The following is a 27,372-nucleotide window of genomic DNA, read 5'->3' as shown; positions in this document are numbered from 1 at the left end:
ATATTCCATAATTATCCAAAATACTTAATTTCATTTATCTAAAGTGATCCACCGATATATCTGTATCAACTGATAAGAGATTAATTGGTCATATCCTTAGTAAACAACGATTTAAAAATATACTTTTCATTATTATATTTATTTCCTTGAGGTATATAAGTATGTGTAAATATGCTGTAAGGCTAAATAAGTAAAGAAATTGCAATTGCAAGAAATATGTTGTTTTTTTTTAATGTAAAATGCCTGTTGTTGCACAGACGCCAGTTTGTGTATTGAATCAGCTATTTCTCATAAGTTATCTGCATGTGATGTTGCGAATGGTAGTCTTGTTTGTACAACAGCTCAGTAGTAGTGTTTTATTTATATGAATCATAATTATTGTACTAATGTAGTGTTTCTGTGTTCATACTGTTTTATCTCCAAGCTCCTTTAATGTTACCTTAATAATTTAGATTTTATAAATTTCTAGTTGGTTATGCAATCCTAATTTATCTTCTAGGTGTTGGCCAGTCAGAATACCATGTAGTTAATATGGTAGACATGTTTGTATTACTTATACCCCCTGGTGGAGGAGACGAATTCCAGGTAAATTTCTTGAATTTATCTTTTTGGTGGTTTGTAATTGATTTATATGCACGGATGCCTGTGTAGTCGTCTGTATTGGGCATCTGCTTCTGACACTGGCAAGTCTCTTTGGACTGTAGGTTTTAAAGCTGCAATTTTCAAATGTAGTGCTGAAAGAAAATAAAGAAAAAATGTAAGAGGGCTAATTGTTGTAGAGATATTTTTTTTTCTTTCAAAATTGTAGGGTTTATGTTCCAATAATGAAAGTTAACAAAAGAAGAAAGAATAAAGAAATTGAAATTTTACACAAAAATCGTATTGTGTGGGTTGTGGTTAACACAATAAACCAAAGTGAATGAAAAAATCTTGTATGTAGCACTATTATGTTCCTACAGTCACACGGAATTGTACTGAGAACAGTTCAGTATTTTGGGGGGATGTTAAAAATTAATAATGCACCTATGAAAAAGTTTTATACCATATCTTCTTGGAAATTCAATTTGAGTATTGGCACTACAGATGCTAATCTCTTGAGATTTGCAGGTAATCACCACGAAAGACCCATCTTCGACATCATGTTCCCCCTTGCCCCCAATCCAAATGTTTTGGAAAAAATCCTCCATAATATTTTTTTAAAAACAAAACATAATTTTCAGGAAAGTTTAGAATTCACCCCAATACTGCCAGGCTCCTAACAGGCACACATAGAAATAAAACCAGTTTGTATATTTACATATAATTATTTTCTTTGATTTCATCAGTGTTCAATCATTTTACAGGGCCGTTTACATTCATACACTTTGTGAACTAAGAAAGTAAAATATTTATCATATTACTCATTGATAATACTGGAAATGTGAAATGAAAATATCCTTGTTTCAAAGAGAAGAAACATTGTTATGTTTGATTTAGTTGATTAAAAATGAACACAAACTTTCAAGCTGTTTCTGTGCCCAAGCGATTCCGTATTTTCGATTGAATGAATCTGAAAGATGAAAAAATTGTTTTATCACAGCATTTTCCACCAAAGATTCGTGAGACTTCCACCACTGTTTATAGCCGACACACCGTGCACAACTTCGTCTGAAAATATCACACTTGAAAATGAAGTATGTTGAGCTAGAAACTTTACCAACGTGGGCAACAGCAAAGTACCTCCATATGATTCTTCAGAAAACTTTAATTCTCTTCTGCAGTAAGAGTGTACTTTCGAAGCCTGAGATCCAAGAGGCATGCTAAGAAATGTGCTGGTGTGAGGGCTTGGTCATAACTGTTTTTGAATTTTTCTCTTTCGTTTTGTCTTGCAAGTCATCTTTGAGACCTTACCATATTTGAACAGCTGCTCTGATAGTCGTATCATTTCATTGAATTTTCTTCAAAGAAAGAGAGATTAGCTGTAGAACTTGAACCAAATCTTCTACATATCTTATCAAAAGCAAATGTGTAGCCTTTGTTGTGCTACTTTATCAGTTTTTGACCATTGTTCTTCATATATTTTCATTAAAATGAAAGACAATCTTACTAGGAGGATACTTGTAGGCATACGTGCAATCAAGCTGAAATAAAGCATAATTGTGAATTTCCCCAATATATGGGATAAACAATACATGCCCTCCAATAAAGGGCAGGAACAAGACTGTTAACTGTCGGCCCACGTTGTGGAGTGGTTAGCACATCACACTCAATGCCAGGGGTCCCGGGTTCGAATCCCAGCCTGGGCATTGATGTTTGTGAGTGTCCAGTCATGAATTTCATCATGTCATCACTCATCCCCATCTTCGCAAATTACCCAAAAGTGGCACAAAAAGCGAAGGGAAATAAAGCAAATCAATCAGTCAAAGACTGTTAACCTTTTGACGTACCATTAGATCGAGAAAACTCCAACTTCTGTGAAACTATGCAGGCAGTCTTTTGCCACAATCTTTTGATATGCAGCATAGCACATAGCATTCTGCCTATAAACTACGTAAAGGAAAGGTTGATCAGAAGACAAGGGGGAGAAAAAACAACAACATATATCGATATGTAGTTGGATGGAAAACATACAAGCAATTTTACGTATGCATGTTGCCTTTTAACAAAAATCGCAAACTGTGATTTGACAAGAATAATTAGGTAAAATTCCCATGCTATTTGCACCTTGATACTTTTATATTGTGGTGGAAACACTAACAGGCTTTCTGGGAAAAGCCTTCGTCAAGGTTGGAGCACTTTCCCCCCTTTCAACATGCCCAGGTCACGTGTTAGAGTCCTTGTTTTTCGAGCTGTGCATTGTCAACGTGAAGCTTTTAACACGTGCTTGCTCCTATTTCATTTTGTGTGCAAGCTAGGAACATGAAACAACTTTAATTTCATTACGAAAGGTCCATACTATGAAAAGAAGGCTAAAGTTTGCATCCTTTTCCCATAGGAGTGGGGAAAGATGGGGCGAAGTCCAGATTTTTATTTTTTCATGGAAATTTGGGGGCACGACCCACCCCACCCCGTATTTTTCACTTTGGCATTCTGAATTGAACACACTTGCATGCCCTGGTGTCTTAGCTTCAAAACAAAACTTACCCGAAGCAGATTGGTCTAATAGTCTAAGAGTTATAACATTTTTCCGAAATAAGTGTAAAAATTTGAAAATCGCGCGGAAAAGTATCTGCAAATCAAGGGTTACATTCGGCAAGCCTGCCCGGCGGTGTAAAGGTTAATGTCCAGTTAAATTGCATGCTAATAAAGAACCATTGTCACTGACATTCATAGAACTATTAGTAATAAATGTCTTCAAGTAAGCAGTCAAGTTTCAATTTATCATTATTGTCTTGTTAACAATGAAATGTATAATATTGGTATCCACTTATTCATATTAGTCTTTACAGAAAGCGATCTGCTATAACCTACATAAACTATAATTTTGTTCGCAAAATTTGAATTCCACTAATGCACAAATAGGTTAAGCTGTATAGTGAATGTGGTAATATAGAAACACCAATGTAATTATTTGTAATAATCATATGAATACAAGATAATTCAATTAAAAATGTGGATCTTCATTTTGAAAATACATTTTAATTGCTCTACAATTTCTTATAATTATAAGCTTTATTATTTGCTGTCATAGAAAAGCTTATAGGGATTAATTGGTACTCTTATCTACATTAGCTGATGTAGGCATGTTGGTTTATCAGTCCAAGTAATTATACTAACTCGATGTTTATATAAATGACCTGTGATTTGGTGCAGAATTCTTCCATTCCTGTTGTCCCTTGTTGAATATGAAGGTATAATTCATGTTATGTACCCTGCTTTTGTAAAGTAAATGTTTAAATACGTAGTTTCTGTTTCCAAACAAAATCTATTGCAGTTATGTAGTTACAGACAGTGGCATAGCGACATTTCACGAAGCCCTGGGCGAGATCAGAATGTGAGGTCCCCATCCGTTCTTTACATTTGAAATCCATACAAAATCTTCAAGGATACATCAGCAAATTATCATATTATTATTGTTATTATTATATTATATTATTAATTATTATAATAAATTACTTGACGAAAATTGTATTTAATAAAAAGCTACTGAGAAATTTACACTTGGCCGAGATATATTCTTGCAACACACTGCTGGAATTTTCTATAACCAAAGTAGTATGTTTTTAAAGATGTTCTTCAGGCACTAAGTCATAAGTGAAATATCCTTAAATATGTTAACTTTCTTTTTAAAAATCAGAAGTACAAAACTACGAATCTTTAAATATTACCTGTATTATTTTTTAGTGTGTTATCCTTGCTTCCTCATTTCAAAATTTATAGGATGTAAATATCACAAAGAGAAGAAAATAGCACTGGATGCACATAAAATGTCGGTGTTTCCTGCTTGGTAGAGCAGGGGAAAGGAGGAGGTGGGGGGGGGGGGTAAACCACAATCCTGCCTAGGGTGCCAAAATATATATATACTCTGTCCCAAGTATCTTTGGAGAAGACAAACAAAAACAAGTGTGTGCTGAAGTAGTGACACGAGAACTGTATTGCATCAAGGCGGGGAAAGCAACTTCAGTTACCATCCTTCGAGCAGCATGTACTTAGCGGCGGCACCAGGAATAATCAATCATCTAGGGGTGCTGAAGGTGTGCGGAAAGAAATTTAGGGGGTGCGATGCTGAAAATAAGGAAAACATGAAACATGCATGGTACCTTTCAAAACTGGGGGAGTAAGGTGCCAAAAGTGCAGGGGGGGGGGGCAAGAACAGTTCAATTTCTCTTGGTAAATGAGGTTTAGCATAGTGCGGGGGCAAAAATAGCTAAAAGCAGGGGCAACTGCACCCCTAATCACCACCACTGATTAACATAGATTACTGACTGAAATATAACTTTCGATTGACATTCATTTTCCAGGGAGGCTGTGCCCCCTTGCCCTCCATGTCCACGATGATATGTATTAAGTCTCATTTATACTTATACTCCAAGAAAGTGGTCTTACAGTGTAAACATTCAGGTACACATTGCAGTCTTATTGAACTATGTAGTGAAATACAAAATTAAATATCTTTGCCTTTAAAAACACAATTTTTTAACCTTTTCAATGCAACCAATGGAGGTATAAACTACATAGTAAAACTACATAGTACATTTTACCTTCCGTCTGCCACTTCAGGATAAAACGCGAAGTGCACAGCAACTTTGTCTTTGTTAAAATCCCTTCTGCCGCACTATCCCCAACACAGTGGCGACTCGTGGCTTACTTGAAGTGTAGGAAGAAGTTATGGTAAACTGAGGAAGGTTTGGAAAATGCTTTCAATTACCTTCGCACAAATCGCTCATACTATCCATTGCATTTGGAATGTTACCTGCAGGCCCACACACATGGTAGGGCAAGGGGCCCTTGCCCTCTTGAATTATGGAATTTTTTAATGTGAACCTATAAAAACCAACGAAAATACATGCCGATATTTCAAATTTTGCAAGAATTTCGATTATGTCCCCTCTCCCTGTCGAGTGGATTGAGAATAATAAACAGTGCTGCTTAAACTCTGAAATTATGCTAAATGCTTCTAAATTGTGCTAGGATTTATTATTAATTACTTTTTTTTTTGATAACTACAGTTTTAAGTTAAATTATGCACATATTTTTCGAGTTTTGAACTTGCGTTACTTATTATTTACTACACAAAATTGTGTAGAATGGCTGAACAAGCAAGATGGGTTCAGCATAGAACTTGAAATGGTTTGAGAAAATGATTTGTTTACCTCCAACCTTCTATCATGTTACTGCCATAAAATCTCCTCAGGAACAAAATCGACAGGATAAAGAAAAGATAGGATGGATCGTCGCATGGTTGTAAGAAAAAAGCGTGTCGCTGTGTATGCATACTCCCTTTTATTTGAAACAAGTCCGCTGGTGAAGTATAAATAAGATTTGGACGTAATTTCATTTCAATTTCCTGAAAACCTATTCCTTTGAATTCGATTTCCCTCTCCCAGGGACTTGCGTTTGCAGATTATACTAGATTTAACCATTATGCCAAAAGCAGGATGCTAGGGGCCAACGAAGATCAAACTGTATACCTTTAGTACCATTTTGATGGGGTTGGCACCATTGATGTAGGAACCCACCGATTCTTCCTCGCTGGATGCTTTAAAACCGCAACCTTCCTCCTGCCTGTTTTCCACTCCTCACCCATCTGTTTGTAGTGATACCAGCAAGGTTCCTTAGGCGGGCAGCAAAGCATGTGTGTCCATCATCGCCAAGCTGGATTGAGCGGCACCAGTCAACTCTTGACAGTAGCTAAGTAGTCAAGTGTACGTACATTGTGCTCATAATTTTATAACGTGCATTATTATTAAACTTCTAAAATGTAGAGAACTGGAAGCAAGTCTAAATGAACTGTAGGAAGTTCCTCACTTCCTATATGGAGGAATCGCCCCTGTCCAAACAACGAACTGTAAAATTTCTTCGTGAACATTGGGCCTCTTCCTAACAGTTTTTAAAAAAAGCCTGAAGTGGTAGGTTTACTAGACATGTTACGTGGAACTAGTAGTGGCAATTGGGTTCCAAAACTGGGAGGGGCAATGTGCCCAAACCGGGGGGGGGGGGGTTACTTTCCAATCCACCAAGCTTTCTGAAACCTCTGAAAAATGCAAACTACAGGCTTCTCCGTAACATTAACTAGCAACACTAGCCACTTATCTATAAGGTTTAGCATAGTATAGGAGTAAAAGTGGCAAAAAGTGCCCTTAAATGCCACCGCTGCATGGAACGTATTAACAAGAAAACTACCCTTCACGTTACTACTCGCATTAAATAATTTCTAGAGCATGATTTGGTGATATCTTGAAAGCAGCTGAAATTTTTCCTCCAGTGTGAGGAAGAACAGGTTGGCGGAACCGGAAAATAAACCGTTTATCAACAATGCACAAAAGAAAAAGAAAAAAAAACATAACTCACATATAGTCAATTATAGAAAACCACAAACATGATATGATTCCTATTTTTATGTGACGTCACCAGTAGAAAATATGTCACTAATATATTTATTTTTGTGAAAGAAAGCGTAATTTCCTTGTTGTTATATGTAATAATGCACCTTGTTTGTAATGTATATCTTTTGTTTAATGTTTATTGTATTTTATGCTCTGTTATGAGTAGTTTAATGTATTATCTTCATGTTTGCGAGAGTGCACTATATGAATTTATATTTCTAAACATGTATAGATGTCAGTTTTGTTGCTAGCATCTTTTTGTAAATAGTGAGTGATTCATCTGTCCTTGAATCTGTGTTCTCGAAATAGTATAAAAGCAAGGATGTTGCGTAAGAAATGTCACACTTTCGCCACGGATCGACGAAACTTTTAAACTTAAAAACACCTCCTTGGTGTTGTGCATACATCCTGGTATGGTAGTTCGAGGTGCAAGCTAGGCCTATGTGACCGTAGGTATGCCGATAGCCATGCATTGATGCTATGCACAATACTGCAACCATTCTACGTTAAATAATAAAGCTAGCCTAAGGATTAATTTGGAAATAAAAGGCTAAAGAGCAAATATTAGCTCAGTTGTTATTGAATATCTCTTGTTGTGGTAGTTCGGGGCGCAAGCTGGGTCTATATGATGAAAGGCATGCCGATAGCCACGCATTGAGCTTATGCATTTTAGTTGAGTCAATTCATCGACAAAGCGAAATCCTCGCCTTCATCTCAAGTATATTTGCATTATAATTGCCATAAATAAAGGATAAAATCTTTTAGTTTATCTACTGCAACAGTGTGGTTTTATTTCTCTGTGCTGTAAATATTGTTTTTGCCTAATACTATCCCTGTACCTGAGAGGAGTCTGTGTACTTCACCGAGTCTCATCGTTCACCGTTGAGTATTATTAAGTTGTTATTAATAAATATAATAATAACGTTTAATAGATAAATAACGCTATGAAATAAATCTATGAACGTATCAAGTGGCAGCTCAACGTGTTGGCTCAATATTGTAGTGTACATGGGCAAGACAATTGTTTAAAGTTGAGATACATGTGCAAGAGCACTAAACTTTTATATTTGTAGAAAAGCACAGAGCTACTTCGTTTGAAATGGAAAGAAAACATTCGCGTAGCGCAAATAAAAATCTTGCTTCCAAGTTCAGAGCTTAATGTCCCCGATTGTTATCGGGACATTGATAAAGAAAGAACCACATATGTGTGCAAGAAATGTACAAAGCTTCTACATTATGAATGTTGTGGCCTAGATATTCGAACTGAAAGCCACGAAGCTACCGATTTGGTTTGTAAATATTGTGAATCATTGTCTACGGATAATGGCGAAGCATGGTGTCACTGGAAGGGTAGGCACCAGTGGCGTGCGGTGCTAAATCAGGCAGGGGAACAGGTGACCTGCACTTGCCCCTCCCCTCCCATACCTGTCGTAATATAATACAGTAAACCAAGCAAAATTCAACCCTTGTTGAAATGACCCAAATAAACATACGAAACATATGTTAAAAATTTTCAGAAATGACATACATGAAGCACGTTAAAATTATGAAAATACTAATGTTAAAGCAAATATGATATAATGTAAAGAAAACATTAAAAACAAAATTGTTGATGCGCAACAAAGGAAAAATTAATAAAAGCAATTTATGATTGATCAGAAAAAAAAATGTTTTGTCGAAACCGGTTTCATCTCTCCATTTGTAGATTAAGTTGACATTTTTTTTCCTAGAGTTGAGCATTGTAATTCAAACGTCCTTAATGCAATAATGGCAATCAGATGGCCGAGTTTTTTCATGACGTCCGCTAGATTTGTAGAAATTGTGACAAAATCCGAACTGTTCCAAACTCTCTCTCGGGAACAAAGAAGGACAACAAAAATTTGCCACTGGAAGAGTATCCAGTTAATCATTTTACAGAGTTGTAGTAACTTGTTTGAAAAATGCCTTGTGTACGATTTCGTTTTAGTTTCTAATTAGGTTAGGATAGGTGTATGTCTGCTGTCTTTTCTGTAAAGTTCAATGTACTTAGGGTGACCAGACGTCCTCTTTTATCCGGACATGTCCTCCTTTTTAGGTGTCTGTCCGGCGTCCGGGCAGATTTTTTAGAAATTGGTAAATGTCCTCCTTTTTCGGAAAGATTGATTGATCCATTGAGTTGGTGTTTTAAGTCCACTTATGCACAGTAAGGCTAATTGGGACTGGACCTACAGTTTAAAGTTGGATCCGAACCACTATGCGTCTCCACCAGGTATCGAACCCGGGGCCCCTTGATTACAATGCGACGACGCTACCACTGCCTCATCGGAGAGGCCCCTTTTTCGGAAAGAGTGCAGCATCGACTATAGCGAATGTGCTGCACAGGCAATGTATCAATACCGACGATCATAATTTGCTATTTTACATGGAGCGCATGATCAAGTTTTTCTGAACGTGTCATCATCATTATATTTCTAACTTGTTGCTTCTCCTTCTGAGGGAGCCCCAGATTGCCTGCGGGAACGCATACAGTCTCTGCAGTTCTGTTTCGAGTCACACATACGCAATACAGAAATGCATAGTGAGAATTTTGATTATTGAGTAATAGTTACTTTTACTAAAGTGTAAATTCAACAATAAAAGCATGAAAATATTAACGTTTTAAGGATGGAAGAATCAAACATGAGGCAGAGTGTCAAGTAGGCGTACGCGGGCTGCAATCGTGTTCTGGTGAGACGGAACGGTATACAGTATACATTATATATCAAAATTGCAGTTTTTAACTTTCGTTTTAAAAGTTGTGCAAATGCAAAATTTGTAATCGGGGCTCATTTTCAAAGGTGTTTGCATTTACGTCTTTGGTTTTTCACAAGTCCATTGCTGTTTTCATTTGAAAACTTTGATCTTCTGTGCCAAATCAGCCCCTCCCCATCTGTGTCAGTGGCTGTCACATTTCCCTGTTTATGAAAGAGTGCCAGAAATGTTCGCATCATTAAAATGTTTCTTGTTCAAACCTAAACTACCTAAAATTTTAATTCAGTTTCTTTCGGAAATAAGTTTAGCGAAGCTTACTTGTTTCATTTGCATTCACATATGGGGATATTTCATTCCAAAATCCAAAGGATTTGAAAAGGAACACATTTGTGTGCTTAAAATTATAGATACTCTTAGTTATGATTGTTAGATGTTAGAGCATTTATTAGAAGATTGCTTTCTGTGTTTAAAGGTAAGAGGAAATTATTGACAGTGCTGAAAAAGATGGATTTGTTAAAGAGGTAGAACAATATATGTTGCTTGGGAGTCTTGTTGATGAATTTGAATGATTTAAGTGAAGGAATAAAACAAATCGGAAATACAGTGATGTTAAAAATGTATGGAAATCTATGGTTTAAATTAAAGGAATTTATATTGATGATGTTAAAGTTTTTACTAATTTTTCATCTTAAAGCAGTTTGTTGGTGGTAATTCTGAATTAGAAAATGTAAATGAGAAATAGACTAAATATTTCCATTCAAGTAAGTCTGCCGAATGTTATTCAGAACTACTCAAAATATAGCAAAATATTTATTTTCTGTGCCGCGACAACTTAATACAAATGTTGAGAGAATTTTCTCACAAATATCAACAAATTGTTGGAGAAAGTCAGATCTCGTACCCCTGCGGAACGAAAAACTTACTTACCTGAGGGGGCTCAAAAGCCCATACTTTGTTTTATCACTAAAATTCAAGAAACCGTCACTGCTTGTCTTGTTGTTTATATAAATACAGATGCCGGCAGAGTGGTTAACACATCACGCTACGCGCATCCATTCGTCACTCATCTCCATCTTCGCAAATTAGCCAACAAAAAGCGAAGTAAAATAAAGAAAATCAACCAAAATCAATCAAGATAAGTACAGTTATTTAATAATTTTAATAATTACAAAAATTAACATCATAAATGAGAAAAATAACCACTTGTATGATTGTCACACACACATTTTATACACTGAACCTCACAAAAACAATATTATTTATCCATCAAAGTTTTTTTCGTGTTTATGTAGTTGCTGTTATTTATAAATAATTATTACTATAAAATACCATTGTTACTAACCATTTGTGCACTGCCATTATCAATGGCACGAATAACATGCATCCAATAAAAGGGGAGTTGCCTGATAGCCCAACCAAGTGAATTTTCCCTTTACGTTGCATTTTATTTCTTTATGAACAAATGTAATACCAAAATATTTTGAACACTCTAGGGAACATTGTAATTTATTTTTAATTTTTTTTTCTAAAAATATTCAGTTGAAAAATCTAAGAAGTAGACAGCCCCCCCCCCTTTCCCCTTTTGGATAAGCTAAGGTTAAGGGTAGGTGTCCTCTTTTTTTGGGTTTTGTCCTCCTTTTTAGCCATGCTCTGTCCTCTTTTTTGAATGTATGTGTCTGGTCACCCTAAATGTACTAAAAGCTTTCGTCTTCAGCCGGTCGATCATACAACATTCGCTTGCTTGTCCTGCGCTGCGCTTGTCTTGCTGGTGGAACAGGTGGATGCGAGCTGTTCCCTCGGAAGCTATTTGGCAGCGTTTAGCCAAGGCATTTAGCAGACGCTTAGACTCTAGAAGATTTTCCCAGTTCGTTATGACTGGCAGACGCAATTTTGCAATGAGATTAGGAAACTATAGACTTACTACACTCCAAACTATCACTACGACGCCATTAAGCTTTAGCACATAGCAAAAACTCGAAGGAAAACGAATTTGCTATGTCTCTCGTAGGGAACAGCTTGAGAGTTCAGCTTCCGCGGTGGGAAGTGGCTCCATGAGGATCGTTTACCTTCGCGCGTAGTCGGAAATACTCGGCGTCAGAGCAGAGGATGGGACGACGAGGGTAGGTGAAGTTACAGCGCCTTGAATAACGTAGTGTGTGGAAAAAGCGCACGGTTCTGCTACAGTGCCTAGAATGTAGTGAAGTAAACAAACTTCCAGTCAGGGTGAAAGTTTTTCTTCGGCGTATTGATTACGGAAGAAAGAAGTGTTCTTATTATGTTATTATAGATAATTTAAATAGCTAAAAAGGGCGATAAGTAGAAGGGAACAGCCTGTTCCCTCTGTTCCATGGAGGGACCGCCACTGGTAGGCACAAGCGTGCGAGTTCAAGTTGTTATGGGTTCGACTTTTTTAAAATATAAGAAATATAACCTTTAAAGTTATTTTTGAAAATGTAACAACATATTCTTGCATCTATCAACGTACCTGAATAGCAACTCTTAATGTGTGCTAACTCGTAAATCGTATTTCTTGATGTTATGGGACCAGCTGATGCCCTCAGAGAAGTGGCTGGACATGCGACGATAGAGCCCCTTTCAGTTTTCTTGTATTAGGGTGTCGTTCAATGAAATTATAAGTAATAAAATAATCCGTAATAGCCAACTATATTAGGGTAGGCCCAGCCTTCGGGCCTTTTATGAGCCTTCGCTACTGCACTTCGCCCACCCATTGCTACGCCACTGGTTACAGACGCTAAATAAGGTTATCGGTAAATTTTATATTTCATATAAATATTATTAAAATTAGTTGATAATTTTATATCAGGGTATATCATCCGTATAGTTGAAAATATCATATTGGTACATTCCTGGTAAGAATCTATTGAATATATTTTTTTTGAAATACAATATAACTGTGTGTCAAGCTTAGATTGACTGAACTTTGGTTAAATTTGTGTATTGTATCATTGTTCTGTTTCAGGGAATCAAACGAGGTATTATAGAACACAGTGATGCAGTGATTGTGACAAAAGCAGATGGTGATCTGCTTCCAGCAGCTCGAAGACTTCAGCAGGAGTACATGTCTGCTCTGAAACTGATACGTCCACGTTCCCCAAACTGGCAACCAAAGGCAAGTAAAGTCAGTGACATTTCTAGATATTAAAGAATTTTTATATGCAGAACTTAAAGGGTCCAGTTATGGGCACCACAAAAAAGAGAGTTGGGGGAAGGAGGGGATCCAAATCTGGGTGACAGGAATACTGTGCTGGTGCTCTACAAATTTCTCATTCTCAATATGTCAAAATTATTGAGAGAGGTGTATTTTTTAAAGTAAAATAAAAAATGTATTAGGCTACTACCAGTGGCGTCTCGTCCCTTGGGGCTTCCGGGGCTTAGCCCCTAAAGAAAAATGGACGTATTCATGTAATTATCAATCACCATAACACATAACTATCACACAGTCTTTTAAAAGGCGATTTTTACCCACATAAATTCATCGTCTGTTGCAATGGATACGACAGCGCTCCTAGCAGCATTGATGTCAATTATCGTTTTCCGGGGCACGTCGCAAAGGAAGGCGTGGCCTACACCCACCTACGCTACAGTGAAGGTCACATGCTAGCAGAGAGAGGAGAGGAGAGTGCAATGGATTTGAGTGCTGATTCGGGGCTAGTTCCGATGTGTCGCGTTCGATCTCGCGTGTTGTTCTGTAGTGTTTTGGTGGCTTTCATTCGCTATGTTTGAGTGAGTTTGGCAGGGTTGATGTTCGAACACAAATTGATGAAGGACATAGGCTGTCAATTACAAGACACAATGAATTTGTCCGGAAAAATAGGCATATATTAAATAGAATTATCGATTACTTAAAATTCTGTGGTCGACATGAACTTGCTCTACGAGGACATAATGAAAGAGAACAATCTTTAAATAGAGGCATCTTCCCAGATTTATTATCCCTTCATAGAAGAGGGAAAACTAAAGAGGGAACTTCGTGTTCTTTATTATAGTGAAGAGTTGAAAAACATAAACTCTATCAGTAGATTGCATTCATTTTTTATTTAAAATTATTTAGAGGGTACCTTTTCAGAAACAGTAAAAATGACAAACCTAGTTTTAATAACTCCAGTGGCAACAGCTGAATCTGAATGATGTTTCAGCACATTGAAGCATATTAAAACCTGCTTAAGAAATGCAGTGGGACAAGACAGACCAAATGCCTTGGCACTTGCTTACAATAGAGAAGAAATACATTTCAAACATAGAGGGCTTCAACGAAAAAGTATTAACAAAATTTGCTGAGCAGAAGAACAGGAGTCAACGTTCGTAGAAAAGTATGTTTCACAACAATACATGTTTCTTTTGTAATCATGTGAATTGTCATTATATTTTAAATTCTTTAAAAAAATAAGTCCAGTTTTGTAGTTTAGAAGAAGATAAATAACCATTTTTTTTGTTATTCATGTAATTTGTCATTACATTTTAAATTCTTTCAAAAAAGTAAGTCCAGTTTTGTAGTCTAGAAGAAAAAAATACCTATTTTTTTGTAATTCATGTGAATTGTCATTATATTTTAAATTCTTTAAAAAATAAGCCTCGGCCAAATTTGAGGCCACGAGACGCCACTGGCTACTACTGTCAAGGTTTTGACAGCCTCAAGCAAACAACAGCTTCGTTATTTTATATGAAGTATGCAAATCGAGTAAGATCGTTATGTGTGTTCAAAGTTATGAAGTTTTATATGATTTTTGTTTTTTTCTTAAGGATGAGAAGTGCAGTTCCTTTAATGGAATGTGACTAGTTGAAATAGTGGTAGGTGTACATAGTATGGTGTTATACAGAAGCTAGAATCTTGTATGGACCTTTAGTGGACCAGGCAGAACAGAAACTTGATCTTTTCCCTTACATTACTTGCACCTATTATAACACCATTAAGCCTTGTTTCCATGATATGAAAAACTCAATATGCTGATCAAGGCAGAAATTTATTTTATTATAAAACATAAACTAAACGTAACGTTTCAACCTTCTAGCAAGGTCTTCTTCAGACTCTGCACGAAGTACAAATTTAACAAGGTACAAAACAGGATGATATATGTACACAAAAATTACTCCCCTCCAGACTATTAGAAAGTTGTTGTGGAACATTCTAGTAGGTGGCTTTCCCTTGTCAACTGTACTTTCACCTGAAAGGCTAAAAACTTTCTTTCATCTGGAATGTGGTTGGACTCTTCTTCTCTCTCCTCTTTCTCTCTTGTCCTTTCCATTCTATCTAACACCTTCTTCCATTCTTTGTTTATCTTCAGCCCCCATTCTGCCTTGGTCAGCATATTGAGTTTTTCTTGCACCAAGTGTACCACATCACATCATGAAATATAAGTTCATTCTGTTCACAGACTCTTGGTGAATATAAGGTCAGTACAAAAACCAACAACATTTTGTGTTCAAATTAAGAACACATCATCAACATCAACCTCCATGACAGAGTGGGTAGCACCTCATGCTACAATGCCAGGAGTGCCAGGTTCAAATCCCTGCCTGAACATGGGATTTGTGTCCCTTCATCATATCATCAATCACCCTCATTCATCTTTGTGGTTGGCCAAAAATGGCAAAAAAATTAAGTAAAGTAAAACAAATCACTCAAATTAAGTATGTACAGTTAAAGGGTAGTGTTGTCATGTTAGATATTGTATGTTTGTATGTGTTGTCAGCTCATCTGTCATTTTGATCATTATTTACTCAATTTTTGCAAATAGGTTCTTCGAATGTCTGCAGTGGAGCATCAGGGTATACCTGAACTATGGGAAACTATGCAGAGCTTTCAAAAAACAATGAAAGAAAGTGGCATATTCTACAAAAGGAGAAAGCTCCAACATAGAACATGGATGTGGAATCATCTTAATTCAATGGTCATAGAGGTAATGCTTGAATTTATATAATAGAGGGATAATGTAGCACAGTATGTTATTTACTCAGCTCTGTAAAAAACTTACGAATCATGCCAAATAAACACAGACATGTGCAATTTTCAACCTGACCATGTCCGATTTTCATGAATATTGGGGAGGTGAAACTGTGCATGGAACGTAGTAACTGTGAAAATTTTTAGTCTCGTTCGTCTTGTAATTGTAAAATTATTCAAGGTCAAAGCAGAAATTGCCTTTTCTGAGCTCATTTAGCTATATTAAATGTGCTGTAACTCTGCTCCTATTTGGCCTAGGAAGCCGAAATAAAGTTTTTTTGTGTAGGAAATTGAACAAGGTTTCTAATTGTATACATATATATGGATAAAAGCAAGGAGGACCAAAAGGGCTAAGTAAAAATCAAAGAAGGTAAAAGGGAACACTCACCGGCCAGTAGAAAAATTCAAAATTTACGCTAACTTCGTAGCATCATCGGTGTGAGGAGAAAGAGACGGAACCGGAAGTTGGGGCCCTGCAGTGTTGCCAGGTCCCCATCAAAGAAAAAGTGGTGCGTAGAACGAAAAAAAACACTGTTTCATCACCAGGCTCGTCGGAAACTGTGAGTGGGCGGGATGGGTCGGGAGGGATGGAGGTATGAGGTATGTTGGGAGTGTGGGATGAGGTGGGTTAAGGTAGGGACATTACTGGTTAGCCTTGTTCAGGCCAGGTGGAGTGGTTACACTCATGGCCGATATATAGACCCTCTCCCATCTTTTGCGAACAGAGGTGTTGGCTGGTTGGATTAGGAGATGGATGGTCGCTACCCGGAAGCAGTCATTGAAAGGGATGTTGTGGTGGTTGGTGTGGACAGCGACAGTGAAGTCCAGGTTGTGGGTGGAGGAGCGGTGGTTACTGATGCGGAGGTTGAGGGCAGTAGATGTTTCCCCCAGGTAAAAATCATCACAGATGTTGCAGCTGAGGATGTAGATTAGGTTTGAGGCATGGCAGGTCCCCTTGGGATGGAGGGTAAATTTGCCAGTGTCCGTGTGCACCCGGAGGGTGTGAGAGGTAATGAGGATGGTGCAGGTCTTGCACCTGGGGCGGTTGCATTTATGGGCAGGGGGGTGTTGGATGTGTGGTGAAGGAGTGTTGTGGACCAGGATGTTTTGGAGGTTGGGGGGGGGGGGGCATTTGAAAACCACTCTGGGTTTGTCGGGAAATATGTTTCTGGTTTCAGGATCACTGTGGAGAATTGGGAGAAGAGAGTGTATGAGTGCAGGTGGGTTGGTGGCAGCAGGTTTTTTGGTGGTAGTGGTGTGTGAGGTCCCTCACCTGCTGCCACCAACCCACCTGCACTCATCACCCAATATCATCATATATCTGCCATGAGTGCAACCACTCCACCTGGCCTGAACAAGGCTAACCAGTAATGTCCCTACCTTAACCCACCTCATCCCACCCTCCCAACATACCTCATCCCTCCATCCCTCCTGACCCATCCCGCCCACTCACAGTTTTCGACGAGCCTGGTGACGAAACAGTGTTTTTTTCGTTCTACGCACCGCTTCTTCTTCGATGGGGACCTGGCAACTCTGCAGGGCCGCAACTTCCGGTTCCGTCTCTCTCCTCACACCGATGATGCTACGAAGTTAGCGAAAATTTTGAATTTTTCTACTGTCCGGTGAGTGTTTCTTTTTACCTTCTTTGATTTATATATATGTATATATATAAGTGACTAGAGGGAAGAGTAAGCATGACCTGCAGTGTTGCCAGGTCCCCAAGGAAAAAAGTGGTACTGTAAACACTTTTTTCCTTCGGGATCTGGCAACACTGCAGGTCATACTTACTCTTCCCTCTAGTCACTTAGTTATACAACGTCTCTCTACTCCTGAAGATGTGACATACCATCACGAAAATTTGAATTTTTTCTTTGTCCGGTGAGTGTTGACAGTACCACAAAAAAAAATGGTTCTTTCGCCAGGCTTGTCGAAAACTGTGAGTGGTGGAGGGGGGTTGGTTGGGAAAAGGTGGTGGTGAGGGTGAGGATAGGGGATGAGGGGCATTACTGGGTGGCCTTGTTCAGGCCTGGAGGTGTGGTTGCATTCATGGTCAATGTGTAGGCCCTCTCCCATCTTCTACGTATTGAGGTGTTGGTGGATTGGGACAAGGAGTGGACGATCGCTATCTGGAAGCAGTCATTAAAAGGAATATTGTGGTGATTGGTGTGAACGGCAACAGCAAAGTCCAGGTTTTGGGTAGAGGAGCGGTGGTTGTTGATGCGGAGGTTCAGGGCTGTGGATGTTTCCCCCAGGTAGAAGCTCCCACAGATGTTGCACATGAGGATATAAATTAGGTTAGAGCTGTTGCAGGTTCCTTTGGGGTAGAGGGTGAATTTGCCGGTGGCAGTGTGGATCTGGAGGGTGCGGGAAGTGACAAATATGGGGCAGGTTTTGCACCTTGGGCGGTTGCATTTGTGGGCAGGTGCGAGTTGATTGTGATTAGGTGGATTGTGGTGGACCAGGATGTTTTGGAGATTGGGAGGGCGTTTGAAGACAACTCTGGGCTTGTCGGGGAAGATATTTCTGGTGTCAGGATCACTGTGCAGGATGGGAAGGAGGGAACGTAGAGTGTGTCTGATTTTGTTGAGGTGGGGGTGATATTGGGTGACAAGTGCAGGGGGATTGGTGGCAGGTTTCTTGGTGGGAGTGTATGAAGCAGCTCGGGATATTTGTTTGGTGACCAGGGTGGAAGGATATCCACGGTTGGTCAAGGCTTGGTGTAAGCGGAGGTTATAGTTCTGTCGGGAGGTGGCTGAGGTGTTGAGGCGTTGACCTCTGAGGTCCTGGGAGAATGGGATGGCTTTCTTGGTGTGGAACAGATGGGAGCTGGAGAAGTGTAGGTATTGCATTGCATATGGTTGGTAGGTTTGATGTGGATGGAGGTTTCCAAATGTCCTTCCTTCATGTGCACATCCACATCCAGGAAGATGATTTGGTTGGTGGAGTGAGTCCAGGTGAAATTGATGGAGCTGAAGTGGTTAAGTTTGTCTAGGAAGGTGGTCAGGGAAGGTTCCCCATGCGTCCAAAGCATGAAGATGTCATCAATGAAACGTAGCCAGAGGTCTAACCTAATTTATATCCTCACGTGCAACATCTGTGGGAGCTTCTACCTGGGGGAAACATCCACAGCCCTGAACCTCCGCATCAACAACCACCGCTCCTCTACCCAAAACCTGGACTTTGCTGTTGCCGTTCACACCAATCACCACAATATTCCTTTTAATGACTGCTTCCAGGTAGCGATTGTCCACTCCTTACCCCAATCCACCAACACTTCAATACGTAGAAGATGGGAGAGGGCCTACATATCGACCATGAATGCAACCACACCTCCAGGCCTGAACAAGGCCACCCAGTAACGCCCCTCATCCCCTATCCTCACCCTCACCACCACCTTTCCCCAACCAACCCCCACCCCCCACCACCACCAGCACCACCACTTACAGTTTTCGACAAGCCTGGCGAAAGAACCATTTCTTTTTGTGGTACTGTCAACACTTTTTTTTCCTTCAGGATCTGGCAACACTGCAGGTCATGCTTACTCTTCCCTCTAGTCACTTAGTTATTCAACGTCTCTCTACTCCTGAAGATGTGACATACCATCACGAAAATTTGAATTTTTTCTTTGTCCGGTGAGTGTTTCCTCTCCTCTTTCATTTTTTATTTAGCCCTTGTGGCCCTCCTTCCTTTTATATATATATATATAAATAAATAACAAGCCCTACCTTTGGATAAAAATAAAATTTTGTTGTGTGACCTTGAAAATCTCAAACCATGTCCGCCAAACATCGTGAAAAGAATATATTTGGTACTCCATGCTATACTCAAAAATGTATTGGAAAATCATCAACTGGGACTGCAATGGGATCAGAAAATTCAAAATAATATGTATAGCTATGTGACCGATAAAGGCCTCATTACAATGTACTAGGGTGAGTCAAAAGTTCCTTTACACCTTCCCCTGTAAAATGTAAAGGAGTTATGCTGGGTACATTTGGTCATGATAGAAATATGTTATGCCCAGGGGGAACCATAGTTGCGTGTGTCAAGCAGAGGTCCGCCATATTGGATTCAACTGAAACATTTTCAATGAAAAAGCAGTGATGTGATATATGAAATCAGACTAGAATTTCATGAGAAATGCTGTGGCAAAGGTTTTTCCAACGTACTATATTTAACCAGAAAAAAGTTATGAACATATTTTCCACTTATGATATCTAGTCATGATGTTGTCCTGTCCATGTTATTACGTTGACGTCTTTCACACTCACATAGAACATGTGCAATGTAGCAGGTGCGACAGCATCACAAGCAGCAACTATATGTTCTATCATGTAGTCAATATCACAGATTTTTAGTGTATATACCATTGCCTTTAAATGTTTCTGAAGGTAAATGCCCTAAGGTATTAGATCTGAGGAACGTACAGGTCTTTTAACAGGTCCTAGGCTGCCAATCCATGTACCGGGAAAGTTACCATTCTCCAGGCATTATATCACACCATTAGCTTGCCAGCACCATCTGGGTTTTGTCTAATGTAGATTAACATATCACAGGTATTGCATATTATTTTTATTCCTTTCACAGTGAACATAAAATTAGCCTCGTCACTGTGAAGGTGTGACGGTGAAAGCGGCTGGTGGTCTGGCTCTATGGTGTGCACTTCAGTCTCGCGATCACCCCTCTTAAATACTCGCACCCGTTTTTGCGTACATAATGATGCGAAATGTATTGGCAAAACCAAGTTTTGATCACCTTTCACTGAAAATGAGGCTTTGACAGAGTTATATTTCATGATTTTTTTTTAACACTGATTTTTTACAAATTTCAAATATTTTGGAAATTATCCAGCCAATCATGAGAAGAGTGATGTTATTGTGCAATATGTAATTCAGCATTCGATAACCTGACAAAATCACTCAAAAACATAGAAATATCGATCTACAATATTAATACTATTGTCGATTTGCAAAATATTTCGTAAAAACTTCCTCCCCCACTCTGCTGGTGTTAATGAACAAGGAGAATAATAACATTGGCGTACACCAAAGAAGCCGATCCAACTACCATATGGAGGAAATCAGTTGTAAACTGTCTATCTAGCTGTTGTTTATTTCTAATGACAGACTGATCGAACCATGCAAATCAAGCGAAATCAAGATAATAATAAATCTTAAAGAAAATTACAGTACTCACTCAGTCCACACTGCTCTACTACTTCAGAACTTTTCCTTCCCTTCTGCCATATCCATATACCGTATTTACTCATGTATAATGCACACTTTTCCCCCAAATTTTTGCACCCAAAAACTTTGGTGCATATTATGCACAGATTTTTTTTCCATGTTTACGGAACCCTATCATGTTATATATCGTTGTAAAGCTTGAATTATGTAGTTTCTGAATATGGCAACAGTATTCCATTCAAGATGGTGACACTAATGTGAATGTAGTTGAAATAAACTTGCACAAAATGAAGGAACGTTCTGATTTTTGTGGTACTTTGGATAAAAATAACAATTAAAATGTATTATTGGCCAAATAATGTGACCTATATGGACTGTGTAAATGCCTTAATGAAAGAAATCTTGTTCTGCTAACGGCTAGTTTGATGGTCCTGAATGGGCCTCTTATCAATGTTATGTCAGTCATGGAAAAGGTATATATATTTTTTTTTTTAAAAAAAAAAGTAAAGAGAAAATGAGCAAAACCACCCATAAAAGTTTATTTAAAGGCCATTTTCCATGATTTTTCACTTTGTAATATAATGTACTGTGACAAAAAAAAAAACAACAGTGCCATTCTGGCAGACTTTGAGCATGTACCTCCCATCACATGGGATGTGTGTATCAGTGGTATTTGTTGGGTGAGAAATAACAGAAAATAACTTCCTGAGTACTGCAAATCCATAACGTAAATTTGATCTCCCTTTCTACTATTACAGAATAAATAAGATGGTTAAAGAGTGAAAGCTTTGGGATGCTAAACACAGTGGAGGGAGGTGGCTTGGGTTGGTGACTTACTGTTTACACAAGAGGATATTCTCCTCTTGGTCCACATAGCAACAGGTTACTCATTGACAAGGTATGATGGCATTAGCTCTTGATTGGCATACAGCTTTACGACCTACAACTAAGAAATCCATTTCTTGAACCTGGATTATACTGCACATTATACAAGAGATATTTTTTTTTGTCACTTTTCCCCATCAAAAACTAGGGTGCGCATTATACATGCGTAAATATGGTATTACTGCAGTTGCTACAGGCTTTCTAACTAACTTTCTTCCAAAAATTCAACAACGTTAAATATTAAGTCTCTGCTTTCACTATGTACAGTTTCCCTATTCATCATGAAATCAAACTTTGCACTGAAACAGGAATGAACTTTTTTTTGACAGTGCTAAACAATTTTGCAACGCAGTGCACAATGCAAAACAGCTGACTTGATTGATGAACCTCTGCGCAGGTTGATAATTAGGCTACTGCACCACAGGAACCGTTTATTTTGGCCAAGGTGCACTAAGCAAAGGCAATATCAGGCATGTTTAAAACACCCATTTCGCTTTCAGTTGCCCTTCTCTTGTTCCTGTCATGCTCGGGACAGTACACCTTCGAAATTTCCCTTTTCTAAAAAAATCCCTCAATTTGCAATGATGTATGGGTTACCTCGACTCCGTCACACGGTCTCCAATGGAATGGGTTTGCAACAGCTTCGTTCATGAGTTTTCTAAATACTGCAAACTCCCCATGCACGGCACCCAAGCCAGAAGACCCAATCATCATCCTCTACGTGACTGCTGCAACAGCGTCGGAGGGAACGAAACTTGCATTGTGCGAGCGTGCTTTGGTTGATGCAGGTTGATATTACTGATCGTACTATTCTCCACCACCTCTGTTGGTGAAGTGGCGTGGGAAGACTTGATGTTTCAAAGGAGATTGAGTTCAATGAATAAGTATAATAATAATGATTTGTATACAGATTTATTTGGGTGTGCACGTGCGAATAGGCAGAAGCCGCTACTGCTGTGAAGGACTTTTTCATTTAAAAGGAAGTGTCACATTGTAATTGAGACACCATTCACAAAATTTAACTATTCAATAGCATCAGTGTGATCTCAATGCGTTCCTAATATGTTTAGAGGCATTCTAATGCTTTTTTTCTAACACCTACAAAAGGAGAAAATGTTTAGAAGCATTCAATCATTACTTTTTGCTGGTTAAATATACGTATATTGGAAAGACCTTCGCCATTGCATTACAAGTGAAATTCTAGCCTGATTTGATATTTCACATCACCCTTTTTTCATTGATGTTTCAGTTGAATTCAATATGGCAGCCAACAATGTCGGGGACCTCTGCTTGACACATGCAACTATGGTTCCCCCTAGGCATAACATATTTCTATCATGACCAAATGTACCCAGCATAACTCCTTTACATTTTAGAGGGGGAAGGGTGTAAAGGGACTTTTGACTCACCCTAGTACTTTGTAATGAGGCCTTTATCCGTCACATAGCTATACATGTTATTTTGAATCTTCTGATCCCATTGCAGTTTCAGTTCGATTTTTCATACGTTTTAGAGTATAGCGTGGAGTATGAAATATTTTTTTTCACGATTTTTGGTGATGACATGTTTTGAGATTTTCAAGGTCACGGTGGCAAAATTTTATTTTTATCCAAATGTAGGCTTGTTACATATCATTGGAAAGCTTGTTCAATTCCCTGCACAATAAACTGTATTTCAGATTACAGCACATCTAAACAAGCTCATTTCTGTGAACTTTGACCTTCAATAATTTTACAATTACAAGATGCACGAGACTAAAGATTTTCAGTTACTAAGTTCCATTCATAGTTTCAACTCCTCAAATTTCATGAAAATCGGAGATGCTCAGGCTGTGGACTGTGTTGATTTCACATGGAATGACTCTTACATATTGTATGACTGACTAGTCTTTAGGGAAACTCATCCAAATAATAATAATAATATTAGTAAACACTTATAAAATACATTTGTGCCACATTTGTTGATTTTTCTCTCCACTATGTTTCCATCTGTATCAGTCATCATCAGCTGATTAACAAGGAATATTTTTTTCTCAGACTTTAAGTTTTGCCACCAGTTTTGCCTCTTCCTTCTTTCTTTCTTTCTCTGGCAATGAAATAGTGTGGAGATTAGAGTCCTGCAGAGCATTTCACTCAAGTGCCAAATTGTTTGCATAGACAATGCTAGATAGCCAATTAGTACGTGTATAACCGTAATTAGTTTGTGGTAGTGGCCCCTCAAATATGGATCGTGAGGTGGAAGACCCAGTGAAATTGAAACTTAAGTAAACATAGTCATTATCTCAATGTTAAAATGTAGTGTAGTCTATCTTACCAATGCAGTGATATATGAAAATGAAACAGATGATTGTGGGCTGAAACTTCCAGGATAGATATTTTACATATACGTGTCTACGATTATTATTGTCACATTAAAATTATATTCCATTGTAAACGCTAGAAGATGGGAGACTCGAACGAGCACAAGCGAGCGAAAGTAGTTCCATTCAGTACTCTAGTGGAGGCACATTGCACAGTAATTCAGACCCCACTTTAAGAAATAGATATGTGTCAGATTAACTTATGTGAGCATAAAGTGAACTTTGTAAACTTTTATTGATAGAATTGGGAAACAGCAAAATGAATAGCATATGACAGTTATGATGTTGCCAGAGATTTTATGAAGACATCAGTATTTTGTGAGGACAGTATGCATAGTGTGGTTTGCTGGTAATACACTGAATTCTGAGAAATCTTGGCATTCAGAATATAATCCCTAACACCTCTTCTTTCCTCAAACTAATTAAAAACAAGGGGTGAGATGGGGATTAAATTATCTTTGAAGTGTAAGTTACACACAACATTAAGATTTTCGAAGGTTAATAAGGTCAACCCAATTTAAAAGCTTCATTTCACTCCCATATTTTATTAACAATTCTTTTGAATAAATATAAGTACCACAATCTTCTAATATTATTATAACATAACCTATCACAAATTTATGTAATACTAACAACAGTACAACCTAATTTTTTAACTGTCAGCAAGAACAACCTGATACAAGAATAATTCTCCCATTACTTTCATTTCTTTAATTACAATTTGCATTCATTTAGAATGAGGGATAACACGTAATGAAAAGTCAATCCACGTAAATCAGTCAAGCAGTGCATTAGTCAGTAGAAAATATGACTTTAACGAGTCTACTGTAAGCCAGCATAGAACCCATCTGACCAACATAACCTGGAGTAATCTACCAATGTTAAAGAATTAAAGAATTGAAATATCAACTATTAGGAAAGTATAAGTAAATTAAAGGAAAATTACTACCAGACCATGCAGGCCGAAAAAGAAGTACACGGAGTTACAATATACTCAGCGTGTAAAGGGGGTTATTCGTCCAGTTTCCAAGTTGGCCCTATTCTTCTTCCATGCCAAACTCTTTGCTCGTACAGCTCCAAGGTCTATCCAGTGGCAGAGCTTGCATTAGTCACATGATAATACAGGTCTACTTTACGTCATTACATGAGCTATACTACACTATATGCTTATGGAAAGTAAATGTGAATATTGTTCACAAACATTGAATATTAGCTGTACTGACATGGGAAGCATGCCAAGTGATGAAACTGTTATTGGGCCTCCCTGATGGCATAGTTGTAATGCTATTGCCTTTTTTCCAAGGGTTCCCAGATTCAATCCCCAGTGAAGGCACGCTGCACAGTAATTCAGATCCCTCTTTAAACTGTAGGTCTAGTCCTGATTAACGTATCTGAGCATGAAGTAGAATTAAACTTTCACTGTCAACTTCCCCTTGGAAAATAATCATTGGAGACCTTATTTCTAAGTACAGTATGTGTACTTTCATAAGATCATTTCTCTCTCTTTATTTTTTGGCTTTCATTTTTCCATTAACAATTTTCAACTTTTGTCTTGTCTTCAGATTAGTCACAAGGTATATTGTATATTTCTTTCAGATAGTAAATTAAAAACCAGTTTCAGTTGTGAGGGGAAAAAATACGCTGGTACCACAAAAGGGGGTGATATTGTTGATGTCTGTCAACATTGCATTTATGTGATGCTGCTGGACATATCCAGACAAGCTGTAATCAATAGTGTACATCAAATCAGCTCTTTGAAATTTTAGCTAGTTTGAAAGTTCAAGGTAAAATAATTAATTATTTACATTTATTCTCACACAAATTTTATTTTCTTCTTAACAGGATATGAAAACTCATGAAGAAGTGAAGAAACTGGTTGTAGATTTGGAGAAGAAATTAGATGAAGGTTTCATCACTCCTGGTGTTGCTGCAGAACTCTTGTTACATGAATTCTACAGAGTACATAAAAGGACTGTTAATACCATTAATACAACTACATCAAAGTAATTTTATTTTCCTGCTGGTGTTGCAAATATAATCATAAACTTTATATATTGGAGCAGACATGGTTGTGATTTATACAATTTTAAAGTAAAATTATGTTATACTAGATATATATCTGTACACATGTTCTCTGTTTAGACATTTCTCTATACAGCTTCAATGTGTAAATACATGTAGATAAATCTTGTAAATCAATTTGTTGTTAGCTGATGATGTTGCTGTGATAATGAATATGAATTACCTGATGATAAATGAATTATTGGAGAATATTGATGTCTAAGTATAGTTAATGTATAATTGGTAGATCTGTATAAAAGAATCTATATTGCATGGTATATATAAATATATATTTTTGTAAGTTTTATTTTTCATTGTATGCTAAACAATAGAATTGTTATATTTTACATGAGTGATATGTTAACATTATTTGAATCTGTAAATGCCTTCCTTTTAATACTTTCCGGCATGGTGAAAAATTTTAATGTCATAGTCCAATTTATAGTTTTTTTAAAAAAATAACTTTAGTAATATAAATATCAAACATGATGAATTAATTGGAACATATAGAAGGAAAAATAAGCTAAAATGATGAGTTTCTCATTGTAAAATGAACATGAGCACTGAATTTAATAAAAACATTGTGTAACAGCAGTTACAATTGCCGTCACTGTGTGACAGGAGAAAATAAAGTCTATGGATGTGAACATATTCAAACAAATCATTTACAACATAAGTGCCACAGTCACTGGCGTATGCAGGATTTTTTAATGCAAATTTGTGCATTTACTACTCTGGCCACTCAAGTTCTTCACTGGTTTTATGTGAAAATGTTGTTGATTTTCTCAATTTCATAGGATGCTGTAGCCTCTTCTGCATACGCCAGTGGAAGTACTATTTGAAAATTCAGATAATCTATATTTTTTGATTAAGCAAATCTAGTATGAAGAAATGTGAAAGCTCAGTTCATTTTATTTGGGGATTACAGTGATATAATACACACATTAAAAATTTTTGCCTGAACGCACTCTCCCATAAAGGCACTAAATTTACATTTCACCCTCCTAAAACCGTGATGGCTCAGTCGGTAACACATCTGACTACCATGCTAAAGGTCCCAGGTTTGACTCCCGGCCCGTTCAAATCTGGGAATTTTTCTAGTGTTGGAAGCGGCTCCGTTGCCCACCCAGTGTCGAATAACATGGGTACCTGGGGGAATACTTG

At 37.8% G+C, this 27,372-nt stretch overlaps 1 protein-coding gene across 2 annotated transcripts in view; it reads left to right on the top strand.

Moving 5' to 3' along the window:
• LOC145991427 (methylmalonic aciduria type A homolog, mitochondrial-like) overlaps positions 1–26,479 on the top strand; it is a 33,877-nt gene extending 7,398 nt beyond the window's left edge. For both annotated transcript variants that reach the window (XM_083127427.1, XM_083127428.1), the window contains exons 4-7: positions 500–585; positions 12,736–12,885; positions 15,512–15,673; positions 25,990–26,479. In XM_083127427.1, coding sequence (XP_082983553.1) covers positions 500–585; positions 12,736–12,885; positions 15,512–15,673; positions 25,990–26,154 — 563 coding nt within the window. In that variant the 3' untranslated portion in view covers positions 26,155–26,479. The remainder of the gene's footprint in view (positions 1–499; positions 586–12,735; positions 12,886–15,511; positions 15,674–25,989) is intronic.
• The last annotated feature ends 893 nt before the right edge of the window (positions 26,480–27,372 follow it).

The sequence above is a fragment of the Lepisma saccharinum genome, chromosome 8 (assembly GCF_977018435.1).
Source record: "Lepisma saccharinum chromosome 8, izLepSacc3.1, whole genome shotgun sequence".
NCBI lineage: Eukaryota > Metazoa > Arthropoda > Insecta > Zygentoma > Lepismatidae > Lepisma > Lepisma saccharinum.
Note: the sequence above shows the minus strand (reverse complement) of the source record. Positions and strands in the feature narration are given on the sequence as shown.